Here is a 14,979-nt window from a genome sequence, read left to right as displayed (position 1 = left end):
TTTGCCATTTTTCCCGCAACTACCCAAACGAAAAACAGAACCATTAGTTTACAGTTGTGCTTCCGTACTAGAAGAAAAATGACAAAAACTTAACGCATATTTACAGTTACGTGTAGACCTCCATTTTGACGTAGCATCGTCTGATACAGAACGCGTGGGTTACTTTAAATCACGTGACTATGACGCTACGAGTATGGAACAAATTCGTGCTTCCAAACCTATCTAATGATTAAAGCATTACATTCACTGTCGAATCTAAACTTTTTTTATGTAATCGAGAAAAAAAAATCATAAAATCGGGAAAATTGTGAAGTCTCATAGAAATAGTGATATTTACTGGTAATTATGTTCGGGACGCCATCGCTGTCAGACGGGACCTAAACTGTGCCATGCAAGTAGAACTGCCCTTTTATGGTGCTGACATCGGACGTAATGATATTTTTACGACACTAGTATTGAGGTGCAGAAACTGTTATAAAACCGTTCTTCCAGTCTGTACATTTGATTTGAAGAAACAAATAACACAGAGACCATATGGAAAACAATAGAAAACATGTAACTATCTGAACTAGACACTCACACATGAAAAAAAAAATATTAAAAAAGTATCAAATAAAAAATCTACCTACCCAACCTATTTTAAAATTAACCGTATCTGAAACCAGGCAGTTTGTTTTGTTTGGCCTTACACGGCTTGTATCTTTGAGTATGTGTATTTAAGACATTTAAATTTGATCAAGGTTGCTTGACTGTTAGTTGTGTGGTGTATGCATTTGCAAGTGTGTATGTGTGCGCGCATGAGTGTGTATGTATGTATGTATGTATGTATGTATGTGTGTGTGTGTGTGTGTGTGTGTGTGTGTGTGTGTGTGTGTGTGTACGTGTGTGTGCGTGTATGTTTGTGTGTGTTATTTTTAGCCTGGAGTTGAAATGTGTCAATTATAATGAAAAAGAAACAGCGTTCTATGACTAATCGAAGCAACTTCGTTTCTAAATACGTACGCTAGTTTCTAGAAGGAAGTTCTATAGTAAAAAAGTTAGGTAAACACGCATTCACAAGTTCTTGGTATATAAGTAGGTAGTTTCATTAATCCCCATATCATCGAGATACCATGTCGATATCTGGACTGGTTTCCATTGGAATATTTAAGTGGGACTCAATGGATCGGAAGCCGTCTTGCCCGGGGTCACTCGTTTCGGTTCAACCTTCCCATCGAGACTCTGGAACACATCAACGTGGACATATTTATCGTTGTCCACTTTTATCTGCAACATGCAATATCAGAAATTTTTCTTAGCATCTACCGAAATCAAATTATGATCAAAATGAAATAGTAGCAAAGGTTGATTACATACCTACCAAGCCAATGTACTCTACTAACATTGTTTCAGATTAAGTGATTTTAAGGAAACAAACAGAATTTATGGGGTGCTGGCCTGAAAATATTTGGTCAGGCTAAAGTCGATAAAATGAAGAAAAATCGAAGGTCCCCAAAGACTGGCCATGCACATATTTAATATATAGGTCAAATTAATTTTAAAATAAAATGTTAGAATCCAAGATGGTCGCCAATAACTGTATAAAATTAGAGTCTAAATATAGGAAAATGTCGTTTTTATTACATTGAAAATAAGTTGGTGAACCCCAAAGTCCTTTAATTATTTGAAAAGTTTCAAAAACAAGTTTTGACATTGCAACATTTAGAGAACTTTTAAACACTTTTGAAAGAAATTGCTCTCCTAGGCATATTCTACCCACTACAAACTAAGAGTAACTATAAAGTCTTACCTTAATTTTATAGTTCATTCCAGCAACCACTTGACTAATGAACTCGGTAGGCATATACACAGTTTGAATTTTGTCGATGGAAGAATCGACGAAAGATTTCACCTGAAAATAAACAGAGTATACTTGTCTGTCTTGAAATTATTGAGAAAATAAGGCAACACAGAGGAACAGAACCCTTTAGCATACCCAATTCGCTAGATAGCACGAACCAGATATCAGTGTCGGAAAAAGGTTATGATAAACACCAATAGCTAACATTAACATTCTGATCTTGTTAATGCTGACTGTCTTGCCATGCATCCCGTGTATGGACAGGCTCGAGCCGAAACTGGGATTACGCTCAGAATGGGGTACTGAAACTGGTGTCACAGTGGTGCTGAGACGGTCTAAAGATTGGAAATACGGCCCCTCTTAGATTGAAACTAGCACCAGCCTCGGAATTGGGTTAGACCAGGTTTCAGATTAGAACCATGAATGATGCCAGATTTGAACTAGGATGTGTCACATATTTGACCTTGGACGGGTGCCAGGTTGGATTTTGTCGAAACTGGGGGTCAGTTTCATGGTCTCAGTTTGAGGTTTGCACTTCTCTTACAAATATGGAGGCAGCTACCGTTGCAAACTTGGAGGAAACTATCCGTATATACCTAGCGAATGTGTCATGTCATAGGTCTTAGCTTCTTTAAATGACAATTAAATAGATCCCCTAGCAAATGGTGAACCGTGAGATCTGACGCCATAACTTATAAATCAGAAGCTTAGTATGTCAGCATGCGGTAGGGATAGTTTTGTTTTCATTCAAGACCAAAATGCACTCTTCGCACTGTGAAAGACGTTCACGGAAAATAAAATAACGGGGTGGGGGATGGGAAGCAAGTGTTGTGTGTTACACTCTCCCCTGACTAACTTCCTGGTTGAATGACTACTGACTAACTAAGAAACTGAGGTATGTACACAAGTACACAGGACTAGTATCCTCAGCGCATGTTTGATAAATGCAAAACAATGTTTACCTGGCCAGCAATGATGTAGATCTCGGGAGTAGGTGACTGAGGTTTAGACCATCCTCCAGGAATCGATGCCATGTTGTGTTTGATAGGTGATATAATTTTGCTAAAATGCAAAGGACAAGTCATCGGCCACATTAAAACTTAATTAAAATTGCATAAATGAGAGAGAGAGAGAGAGAGAGAGAGAGAGAGAGAGAGAGAGAGAGAGAGAGAGAGAGAGAGAGAGAGAGAGACTTACCTAATCTCTTAGGTGACACGTGCAGTAATGTTCAGTAATGTCCAACTCTGCTAGTTTATGTTTTGTTGCCTGACGCATACAAAGAACACAATATGCAAATCTTTATGTCAGGGTTGAAAGATAGGTTAACGAGGACAACGCTCTATTTTACGAGAGTGTTACTACAAATGTCAATCCAGCCTTGTGTGTAACTTTAAAGTGGGCGAATGAGTGGTATATGTGAAAGGAATGCCAAATGAAATACTGGCAACATGTTTATACTTATCATAACGAGCAATGTTTATAATTTGCCGATTTAGTCAAAATCTGATGAACTTTCCCTTCCTTACACTTTTCACTACAACCATATACATCCATGGAGATACTTGAACCTGTTTCTTCAACTAGGTGATATGAATGTGGTTGGTGTTATTTCCTTGGGGATTTTGCAATGATCAACATCCATTCTTTTAAAGCGAAACTTCCTTGAAGGAACTTAGAAAAAATATTAATCAGAGATGACCATATAAATGGTGAGTGCACTAAAGTTTATGTGTTTTTCCGTAAGTTGATAAATTATGGGTAGCACTTTTGAAGTGTAGAGTAAATAATTCATTGAATTCTGTAATAGATGTTCACCACAGTTGTTAACTACTTTTTTTGGAACAGTCATCGAAAGCCAGACATAGTTGTCACGACTTGGACGAGTTCATTCATGTTTTGTTTTTAATGACAATGTCTCGAAAGACAATAATTCTTCAAATATCTCGCTTTATGTAACAATCTTTTAAATAGTAATCAGGGTGACGCAGTGGTGGTGGTGGGGGAGGGGGGAAGGGAAGGGGAGGGGCTCAGAAGGAAACCAACTACTCCTTACATTTGCACGAATTATATTGTAGTGATCAATGGCATTTCTTAATGATCGTTATCCAGCTGAATAGAAGTAATTGTTTTAGACCGACTTAAGGGGCCTTCATTTGAAGTGTACCCTCAGCGTTAGTGGTTTATTTACTGCTAGTCACCTTAACATTATAAGCAGTCACCTTATCGTCTTAATATTTATTCACAACCAGTCCCCACTCATCGTCGTAACATTTATCACAAATCAGACCAGACTCTTATGGGGATTTTTTTCCACCACCTACGTCATGAGACACTAATAAATCCATAATATTTCATGACTTATGCTTTTGTTACAGAAGAGAACTGTTGTGGCGTAATTATTGTCAAGAGTCAGCCAAGTTCCATCATGCTTACTTAGGCGTAATTTTTTTTCACAAGGTTCCGATAACATTCAATTTTAAAATAGGTAGGGTAGATAGATTTTTTATTTCATTTTATTTTATTTTATTATATATATTTTTTTCACGTGCGAGGGTCTAGTTCATGTTCTCAATTGTTTTCCAAATAGTCTCTGTGTTGTTTATTTCTTTCTAGATGTACAGCCATTACAGATTGGAAGAATATAGTTTTATATTGTCTTTTTTAAGTTGATGTTAGTCTCCGCATCCACTATTTCTTGCGAGAGTTCACGATTTTCGCGATTGGGTTAGTATCTTTCTCGAATACGTAAAAACAGTTTAGGGTCGGGTAACCGGAACCAAAACCCTTTTTTTTTATTTGGCCTTATCACCATTTATGTGTGGGAGGATAAGAATTCCCATACCGTTAAAACAGCTAATAAACACGTCTTCGTTCTAGAAGAGAATTTTTTTGCATATTATTACTTCTATTGCCCAGGTAGGAAGCGAGAAGGGATCCGGATGGATGGGGTGATTTGATCTTCTGGAATAGCGTGAGGAAGTGGGGCGTGTGGGCTTGTCTCAACTCTATTACATTCAAGGAGTAAGGAATTCTTGACGTGGATGGCGCAATTATTATTATTATTTATTTATTTCGGAATAGAAAAAAAAAATTCCATATACTGAAGAAAAAATAGAAAAGGGGAAAAAAGACGGATTAAAAAATCCTCTGGCCCCACACATTCCACAAAGTACTTTTGGTGACAAAGGTGTTATATAAAACACTCGCAATAATCGGGTTTTGAGATGCCGAAATTCGTTGGTAAAAAGCACTTGTTTTTTTTTCTTAAAACTTCATCAAAAGTACAGACATACAAACTTACAAACAATGCACGGTTGCTTTGAATAACAGAATGTTTAAAACCGGTCAATTTCCTAAAAACCTGAGCAAATGCTTTTCTAATCATATTAAAAGTACTGACAGTAAAGTTACTCCACAGGTAGGAACAATACGGAATGTCACAATAAACAGAAAACAAATGACACTTAACAGAAAGTGACGTATATTTAAAGTCACGGATAACTGCATTTCCTCTGGCATAAAAAAGACGAATCTTCGCCTCAATATCAACAATATCTTTAAAATCGGGAGTAATTAAAACACCAAGATACTTATAGACATTTACATAACTAAGAGATCTTTCATTTAAATAAATAGGAACCTGGCTAACTTTCCTTGTATTTGCTTGGAACAACATGCATACAGATTTTTTCTCATTAAAAATAATTGAACAGCTATTGCCGTATTGTCCGCAACAGTCAACCAACATTTGTTGGCCATACGCCCCTGTAGAGAATAAAACTATATCATCAGCATATATCAAGTGATTCAGTTTTAGGCCACCAACAAGACAGCCAAACGGAAGAGATGAAAGAGTCTTGCTAAGTGTGTCTAAATAGATTGTAAAGAATATAGGTGACGAAATTCCACCTTGTTTAACGCCGTTAGTTGGATGAAACCCTTCGGAGAGGCTTCCGTTCCATTTTACAACAAATTCTTGGTAGCGGTACAAATACGCTAAAACTCTTAACAAAAATGGTTTAACACCTCTAGTCACTAATTTACTAAAAAGAATATCATGTCGAACATAATCAAATGCTTTTGAAGCATCCATAAATGTTACAAAAACAGGTGTATTGTGTTGCTTATAATGGTTTAGAATCTCCTTTAGTACAAAAATTGACATATCAGTACCATGTGCTGGTTTAAAACCAAACTGATTGTCGGTGGTTGAAAGACAGTCCATGGAACGGGCTAACCATACCCTCTCTAGAAGTTTAGATACAGTTGTTGCCACAGCTATAGGGCGATAGTTTGATTTATCGCAAATGTCCCCACCGGGATCCTTAGGAATAGGAACAATTATAGTTGACATTAGCTGTTTGGGTACAAAGCCATGGATGAAAATAGAAGAAAAACACATTGCTAATAAGACGGACGCTCTGGGCGGTGAATTCTTCAGATGTTCCGGGCTAATGCCATCCCTACCAGCAGACGCACCTGTTTTAAGAGCCTTAATTAGGTCACGCATTTCGTCATGGTGTACAAGCATGTCATTACAATAGTGGTTATTCTCAAAAACAGGTGTAAAATCTTTCCCAGTTTTTGTCAAAATAGCCCTGTAGTGTTCTTTCCACATGTTGGCAATATTCTCATCTCCGGAGCAACCGTCCACCGATGAAGGGGAGGTTGCCTTACCTTTGCGTCTAGAGACTTGTCTCCAATAAGACTTCGGATCATTTTTCAAGCTATCTGCAAGAGCAGTAGCTCGCAATTCATTTTCAATTCTCCTACAGTTTGCCAATTGCCTTTTAAATTGTGCTCGAGATTTTCGCATTAATTCAAAGAAGGGCCCAGATTTAGGAGAACCATTATCCCTCCAAATCAAAAAATCTGTTCGAGCTTATGAGTGATGGTGGTCTTTAACTAGATCGTTCCACCCCGGAATTGCACGCATGTTACAATCAGGACCATTTGGAATAGTTTTTTCTGCTGCTAACTTTAAAGCTAAAATTGTATCATTATAAAAGTTATCGATCTGTTCATGATGAATGGTACATTCTGTATCAGTACAGGCAAGTGCCTCGTTAGGAATTATCACTCTCGAAAGAAGCTTGTTACATAACACAGAATAGTTATTTAAATTATTCGGATTCCAGTCGAGGTGACTGTATGTGTGGGTGGGCGTTTGAGATTACATACATTACACTTTATTCCAATGTTAGTCACCCATTTCGTAAATACTGAATTTTATTACTTCTTGATATACCAATGTTATCAACTAAATCCTATGAACGTTTATGAACCCGGATAATACTTGCGAGATTGAAATGATGATGTCAATTCTAAATATCATGACACAATTCTTACAAAACCCGTTTATACGTGTAACTATTTTGTCGTTTTTTTGACGGGATTAAGGAGTACTCCAAATCATTTGTTAGATAAGACGTAATAGCAGAAATGTCCACCCAACTTTCGCGATGCATACGAGTTTGTGTAGTTGGAAAAGTAGTACGCTTAAGTTTTGAGTGCAAACCCTGCAAGAAATTCTTTAAAAAATCAAAATAGAATGCTATCATTATTGCGGCTATCTTTATACGTACTATTTGAAGTAATATGTTGAGTAAACAGGTGGTCTGCTTTTTATCTATTTTAATTGGCCGATCAATGTACGCATTTAATCACTAAAATGAGCAGCAGATACAATTAATTTAGTCACTTCAGGGTTAAATACTCACGGCATTACCGATTTCTTTGTTTTGGGTTTATTTGCCCCAGGCGAAGTCGTTTTAATTTTTTAATCGCGCCACGGCCATAGGCACATTACGTTTGTGCCTATTACTGCAAATCATAATAAATACTTTGAGAGAGAGAGAGAGAGAGAGAGAGAGAGAGAGAGAGAGAGAGAGAGAGAGAGAGAGAGAGAGAGAGAGAGAGAGAGAGAGAGAGAGAGAGAGACAGACAGACAGACAGACAGACAGACAGACAGACTTACCTAATCTCGTTGGTGTCACGTGCAGTACTGTTCAGTAATTTCGACTCTGCTAGTTTATGTTTTGGTTGTCTGACGCATACAAAGAACACAATATGCAAATCTTTATGACAGGGTTGAAAGATAGGTTAACGAGGACAACGCTCTATTTTACGAGAGTGTGACTACAAATGTCAATCCAGCCTTGTGTGTAACTTTAAAGTGGGCAAATGCGTGGTATATGTGAAAGAAATGCTAAATGAAATACTGGCAACATGTGACATGGCAGCAGATGGTGGAACCCTGGGCCAGAAGCTGTCTTTGAATGATACCAGGACCAAGCCCGTGCACCTCGTTTCGTCACACTTCTGGCTGGGATGACGCAACTGTCCTAAAACCTTCTGGAGGAGCAGCTGATTACGCCAGTGCAGGAAAGAGGAATCGACCGAGTTGGTCTTATCAAGAATGCGTGGATAATTGGGACATGGAATGTTACATCAATGCACAAAGGCAAGTTGGAAATTATCACGAAGGAGATACACAGGCTGAATGTCAGCTAGCTTGTTAGGCATAGCGGTGCTGGAAAGACAAAGGGCATGCAGCGTTACTTGATGGCTACAACATTTTCTACTCGGAAAGTACTACAAAGAAAAATGGTGTTGCATCGATGCTAAACCTACCAATTTGTCGATTATTCAAGTTTATGCTCCAACCACAGCAGCAAGCGATGACGAAATAGACGTGTTCTACGGACAACTACAGGAAACGTACGATCAGATCTCGAAACAATGGGTAAGCTCACAAAAAATCTGGAGAAGCCATGACATCTGCAAAGTCAGGAGAAAAACTCCTGATACGTACACTAGTCTTCTCCATCGTTTTATACGGAGCTGAAGCTTGGACCCTGAAAGTGAAATCAAGAAAGCGCATTGAATCATGCGAATTATGGGCCTGGTGACGGATGCTCAATATCAGCCAGACGAACGAACGAAAGCATCCTCGAGGATATAGACCGACCACCCACCCTTTTAAATATGATACATAAAGCGCAGCTGACATATTTCGGGAATATCGCCAGAAGAGATGCGGAGAATTTAGAAAAAATAGTGCTGTTTGGAAAGACGGAAGGTGTTTGCAGAAGAGAAAGGCCATCAAACAAATGGTTCAATAACATCAAAGGCCTGACCAATATGAGCCTTCACGATGCCTACCAATTCAAGTGGCGCAAATTCGTGCAACATGGAAGTCACAAGCAGCCGAATCGGGTGAATGAACGACGACGAAGCCAGATTTGGACAGTTATGACGTCACTCCAGGAAAACAATTGGCTTCTTCAGTGTACATGGAAAATCGCTACTTCCGAGTCAGAAGGTCAACTTTACAACAGGTTTTCGACAGAATTCTATGTTAACTATTCAGCAGATACCTCAAGCATAGAGGAATAATGTCCAACTTTAACATATGGTGCTGTAATTCAATCATATTCCTTTGAACCAGACACTAGCAGTAATGATAGTTCGTCTGGTGGTGAATCGAGTGAGGAAGATGATGGTCAACAAAGACTGAATGATACTGCCTGATATTTTTTTTCTATGTAGATTGCACAAAAAATGTATTAATGGTTAGTATAAACTATATGTACTAATGGTATACCTGTGTTTAAATGTCCAAGTTTAATGTTAGTTTTCTGACTATGCCTTTCTCAGTCTTGTACGTCAACCTTGACCATTCAGCGTATTGTTTACGTCCTTGGACAGGTATTGTTTACGTAAAGACATAATTATTCAATGCCTTGGTGAGAGTGGCAAACAGCTCCCACAGACTGTTACTGTTACAACAACACAAAAACTGAATAACAGGACTTTGTATTTTTTATTGCATGAATGTAATTGTCAGTGTAAATTGCAGGTGACAATAACGTTAGTTGTAACATATACTTGTATTAAGTTTTGTTACTTTTGTGCGCAGGGCTTGGGAATCCCATGTGATATGTTATGCTCCTCAATAAGTGAAAGCGCGAAATTGTACATTATTGACACAGTTTTATATATTTCAGAAATATGTGTAGGGTGATCGTGTCATTCACTGCAGGTGCTGCTGCACCCACCGACAAAACAAAGAAGAACCATTGTTGCAGGACTGAGATGGTTAAAATTAAAATCGAAAGCGGTAATGTTTTTACACGTAAATCCCCAAAGTTGACAGCTAAAGCCCCAATGAATCACAATAGAAAGTCTGATGAAGGGATAAGTTAATTGTGTTTACTAAGAAATACAACGATCCGCAAAAGGAATGTTGAAACCTGAATGTATTGTTGCAAATTTTTATTGTCTCTCCAGACTAATAAAGACATTATAACAAAGTATCGGTGTTTATAAATGTTACACAATTTCCAAGTTGAATGTATTTGGTGATCGAAATCAATATAAAACAATAGTTTCGTTCGTTTATAAGCCCAAGGGGATATGCCAGAAGTAAATAGATGGACCAATGTAATGAGTGAGACGCATGTCTACTGCATGTCAATACTTCTAATACATGATATGTGTTGTAATGACAACACTTTGACCAGGACCCGTCATTTGTAAGTCATACCAAGAGACACCGGTCTTAAGAACAAGAGAAGAAAATAGACCAACACTTTCACTCATAAACAATCAAACAAATTGTAAAAACAAACTCTTCACACACACACACACACACACACACACACACATACACACACATACATACATACATACATACATACATCCATCCATCCATCCATACATACATACATCCATACATACATACATACATACATACATCCATCCATACATTCATACATACATACATACATACATACATACATACATACATACAGACAGACAGACAGACAGACAGACAGACAGACAGACAGACAATGACAGCACCTCTAAATTTATTACGAGAATAAACACCGAACATAACATTTCACTATATCAAAATTCGCAATGCTCTTATTCTTTTGTATGTCACCATGGCAACTAGAAAGTGTTATAGAAGAGTGTTTTTCTTGCATATAAAATCTATAATTAACCTAGTTTGTAAGGTACGCCGTGACGGGACGCCCTCAAACATCTAGCAACCCATGCCAGAGGAGACCGGTGAGGGCGACACGTCACGACGTAGCTTACAGTCTATCTATAACCTTGAGTACTCTGATACTTTCGGAAATATTTCCCTACCATGATATTTAAATCAACCAATGAAAGTTAAGTTAATAAGACAAAATAACAAAAATTGTGTTTTTCAGTATCGTAACATTGTTCGGTTATTCTTGTGCATTTTACACTCTTGGTCCTAAGACCCTTTGTTTTGCAAGCCTCGAGTGACCAGTTACCAGTTGGGGGAATTTTGCGTATGTTTCTTTTACGCTAGTCATCGATCTGCTACGTCTGCTGTGTCACATTTGTTCTACGGGATTTTCCTGCATCAGATACGAACAAAGCAGTAACTTTTTTTTCAATTCAAACCAGTTATAGGTAAAAAGTGTTTTTGTTAAGAATCATCCTTTGAAAAACTCTAAAAAAAAAAAAACCTATTGTAAATTAGTATAAATCAAATTCACAGATACCACCCAATGAAAACATGGTTTTGATCATTGCATTTCAAATTCACAGACACCACCCAATGAAAACATCGTTTGATCATTGCATTTCATTAAAATTCAATTACTAAGATATAAAGATCAAATGAAATAAAAACAACAGAGAAAATGTTAGAACAAACTCTAAAATTTCTGTCTGTAATACATTATTTACTGAAAGAAATATTGACATACACCTTGTATAATGCACGAGTAAGTTACCTATGCAAACTCTGCAAATATTTTTCCTTTTGTCGGTAATAAATATCCCTAGCAATATCATAGAGTAAAAAATCCCATATATTTCGACGACGTAACTCGTTGTATTCAAATTCTGTTAAGTCGTATATATGGTTATTTGCATTGGCATGTATTTGGTTCTTCTGTAAGCGTATTCCAAAAAGACGACTCAGCATGTCTTGTGACGTCTTGAAATCTTCAGTCAGGCCAACGAATGCCATGTTCTCTTCCAGATTTCTCTTGGCTACTAGGAAGTGTTTTTCTTCTATTGGAGGTATGTTTGTTGCGTTTTTAAGGCCAACTCCACCAACTTTGACGCCATCTTCGAATGTGAAATCGATTTCCGGATAATCTCCAAATTGTAGAAGTCGTGAGTAGTGATTATTCATGTCTTGGAAATGGATATTTTTAGTTTTCATGAGGTAGTCCGTAATATTGGAACTTCTAGCGACGTATTTGACGCATATCTCATGAACACCAGCACACTTCCTTTTCTTGTTATAAAAATATGACGAAACAAGACGTTTGATTGGATCCCGAAACCAGGTGACATAAGCAAATGGTCTTTCCGGATCCGCGTAATCGTGGATGCCATAAACCCTCTTTGAGTAAAAGAACTGTCGTTGTTTATTGTTTCTCATTGCTTTTCCAGTTTTGTAGAGTTCTGTACAATGACTTACAATAATCCTTCTCATCTTGTTCTTCTTTGCCATTTCTTTGAGCAAGTTATCTACTGATGTACCACCTGACTTAGGTAAATGTACATGGGCAATGTTTGCTGCACGATACTCGTTGTAATCCGAGGAATCACTCGCATTTCTGGTGAGATAAAAATTTGGAAGTGGATTTCTTCCCACCTTTACGTCATTTTGACAAAATCTTAGCGCAGTCATCAGTATTTCGCATGATATTGTATTATTAATGCTCGTTTGATTTATAGCTTCGCAAAAGGAAGGTGGAGGAGTTAATGTTAGAGCTTTTGAAACACTGAATCGTGAGGTCTTTTGAAGTTGATCTGTAGCCGTTCCATGATAGTAGTATAATATGTTATCTGTTCTTACTATGTAGACAAGAAGTGACGTCATACTAATAACAGAGATCATCAGTGTGATGAGTACCAATAATTTACGATTTGTCACAAGTTTCAACATCTCCATTATTGGACTTTCACGTTCACAAGGATAGCCGCTAGCAGTTTTTTCTACATAATGAAGAAAAATCACGAAGTTTATTAATGTATCTGCAAATTATGCACATAATACACACAGATTTCTCTAATATTGTCGTGTACTGGTAAATGCATGAAGTAAAAATTATCATCAAGTACTTTTTCATTTTTTTCGTTTCAAATTCCTCTTTGGATATGAATTTTTAAAATTAACAATTTTCGTTTTTCGATACTTATGTTCACAGATTTCACACGAAAATAGATAAGCTCAGGACACGACCACAAAGAAAACGTGTATGAAATAATATCTCATTTCAAGCAACCGTTTTTGTCAGTCGAGTAACAAGGATGATGATGATGATGATGATGATGATGATGATAATGATGATGATGATGATGATAGGGGTGGTGGTGGTGGTTATTGTAACGATGGTGCTGGTAATGGAGGTGGTGGGTGGTGATATATGATGGTGATGATGATGGTGGAGGTGATAGTGGTGCTGGTGGTTGGTGGTGCTGGTGGTAATGAAATGTGATGGTGATGGTGGTGGCGACTCAAAGTTATACTGAAGTCATGCATCTCGTTCGATTCTTCTACTGCTAGTAATTATTCATCATTCAACTGATCTATATATCAAAATACAGTCTTTACTTTGTAGCTATTTTGTATGTACAGTTACGGTTGATTGCGATTCACTTCGTCCCAATTTCAACTCGCCCCATTTTCAACTCGCATCAACTTTTAACTTTCTTTCATTTCACTGAATCGTATACACACCCATGTAGATACCTGTACATTTTCCTTCAACGGGATGATGTAATAATGTTGGAGAAAATAACAGCTCTGTTTTGCGAGAATGGTGAGTCTAGGCAACCAAGACTAACATATACGTTGCATCAATGGTCATTGAAAGTTGGCACAACAAATCAGGTCAGGTGATGGGTACATTCTATGCTTTGTAATTTCCATCATTGGGTGTGCATCTAACCATTTATACTCACTTCTTGTGTATTAAATGTAACAAACAGGCCAAATGATTTCTACTTGCCTACTACACACCCTATGACACATCTAAATGCGCATGCTCCATGTGAGCAATATTTAAAATTGACAATTAAGGGTCCAGTTATCAAGAGAGATATTGCTTGAGCAGTTCCGGGTATTTATCATAGATGTTTTCAACAGAAGGTGAACATATTCGAGTAGCATTTATAAAAGAGGTAAATTTTACCATTAAAACTAATATATATTGGAAATAAAAACAGATGACGGCGCTTTGGATCCGAATGTGAATGTGAATACAAAAAAATCTGTCTTTACCTGGCCTGGCCTGTATCTGTTTTATGTACCCCGACCGACTGTAACTATGGAATTTGTCATTCTGATCAAAAGCTCAATGCTAAAAAACGCTGAACGACTTCATGCTGTGTTATAACCACTGTAAATCATTTGATCTACCAAGCCGATGAACATTTTTGGTCATTTAGAGTATAATCCGATTAGAAAGGTGCTAATGGAAAAGTACAGAAACGTCAACCTCATAAACTTAATAGTACAGAATTGAACTCAACCTGAAATAAAGTTCCGAAACTGTCTTTTTTGGAACTTTTCTTGCTACTAGTGAGAGAAAGAGCGTGCACACTTATCTAAGCTCTTGGTGATACGTGCAGTAATGTTCGACTGTGCTAGTTTACGTTGTCGGTCTGACGGATAAATATAACACAATATGCAAATCACTTTGACAGGGTTGAAAGAAGGGTCCTATTTTACGACGTGCTGGCGTTGTCTAAAACGAGTATTCCAAAAAAAAATTAAATGTTATCTTCCCTGTGTTACTTAAATGAGGACAAATGCGTAATATATGTGAATGAACTGACAAATAGTACACCAGTCATAGCAACCGTTTGTTGATACGTATACAGAATGCATATCTATTATTTGCCTACATAATAGACACAGCTTTGGAATTTCACCTTTCTAACCTTTTGACTTTCTTTCATTTCACTCGACCATATACACACCAACGTAGATACCACGAGATGATGTAATAATGTTGGGTAGTTTGTTGGTGTTACTTGACATTATTAAACACAGTGCATTTGTCATATCAGGCCATTTTTTAATACACTGTTTACATCATTCTAACAGTTTGTGTTTACTTGTTTGTATG

General features: G+C 37.4%; 1 protein-coding gene across 1 annotated transcript; it reads right to left on the bottom strand.

Annotated features, from left to right (window-relative positions):
• Positions 1 to 868: 868 nt before the first annotated feature.
• LOC144440377 (stefin-C-like) lies at positions 869 to 3,112 on the bottom strand. The gene is made up of 4 exons (XM_078129745.1): positions 3,038 to 3,112; positions 2,803 to 2,902; positions 1,790 to 1,891; positions 869 to 1,266 (listed from the first exon to the last, which is right to left on the bottom strand). The coding sequence occupies exons 2-4, from the start codon at positions 2,872 to 2,874 to the stop codon at positions 1,147 to 1,149; spliced, it is 294 nt and encodes a 97-aa protein (XP_077985871.1). The 5' UTR covers positions 2,875 to 2,902; positions 3,038 to 3,112; the 3' UTR covers positions 869 to 1,146.
• Between the last annotated feature and the right edge of the window lie 11,867 nt (positions 3,113 to 14,979).

Source organism: Glandiceps talaboti, chromosome 9 (assembly GCF_964340395.1).
Source record: "Glandiceps talaboti chromosome 9, keGlaTala1.1, whole genome shotgun sequence".
NCBI lineage: Eukaryota > Metazoa > Hemichordata > Enteropneusta > Spengelidae > Glandiceps > Glandiceps talaboti.
The sequence above is the reverse complement of the archived record's forward strand: the minus strand, read 5'-3'. Positions and strand labels throughout refer to the sequence as shown.

Coding starts and splice junctions, on each gene's coding strand:
- LOC144440377 (XM_078129745.1), bottom strand. CDS start 2,874: ATGGCATCGATTCCTGGAGGATGGTCTAAACCTCAGTCACCTACTCCC. Junction 1,892..2,802: donor TCTACATCATTGCTGGCCAG/GTAAACATTGTT, acceptor GTTTATTTTCAG/GTGAAATCTTTCGTCGATTC. Junction 1,267..1,789: donor GAATGAACTATAAAATTAAG/GTAAGACTTTAT, acceptor TGCATGTTGCAG/ATAAAAGTGGACAACGATAA.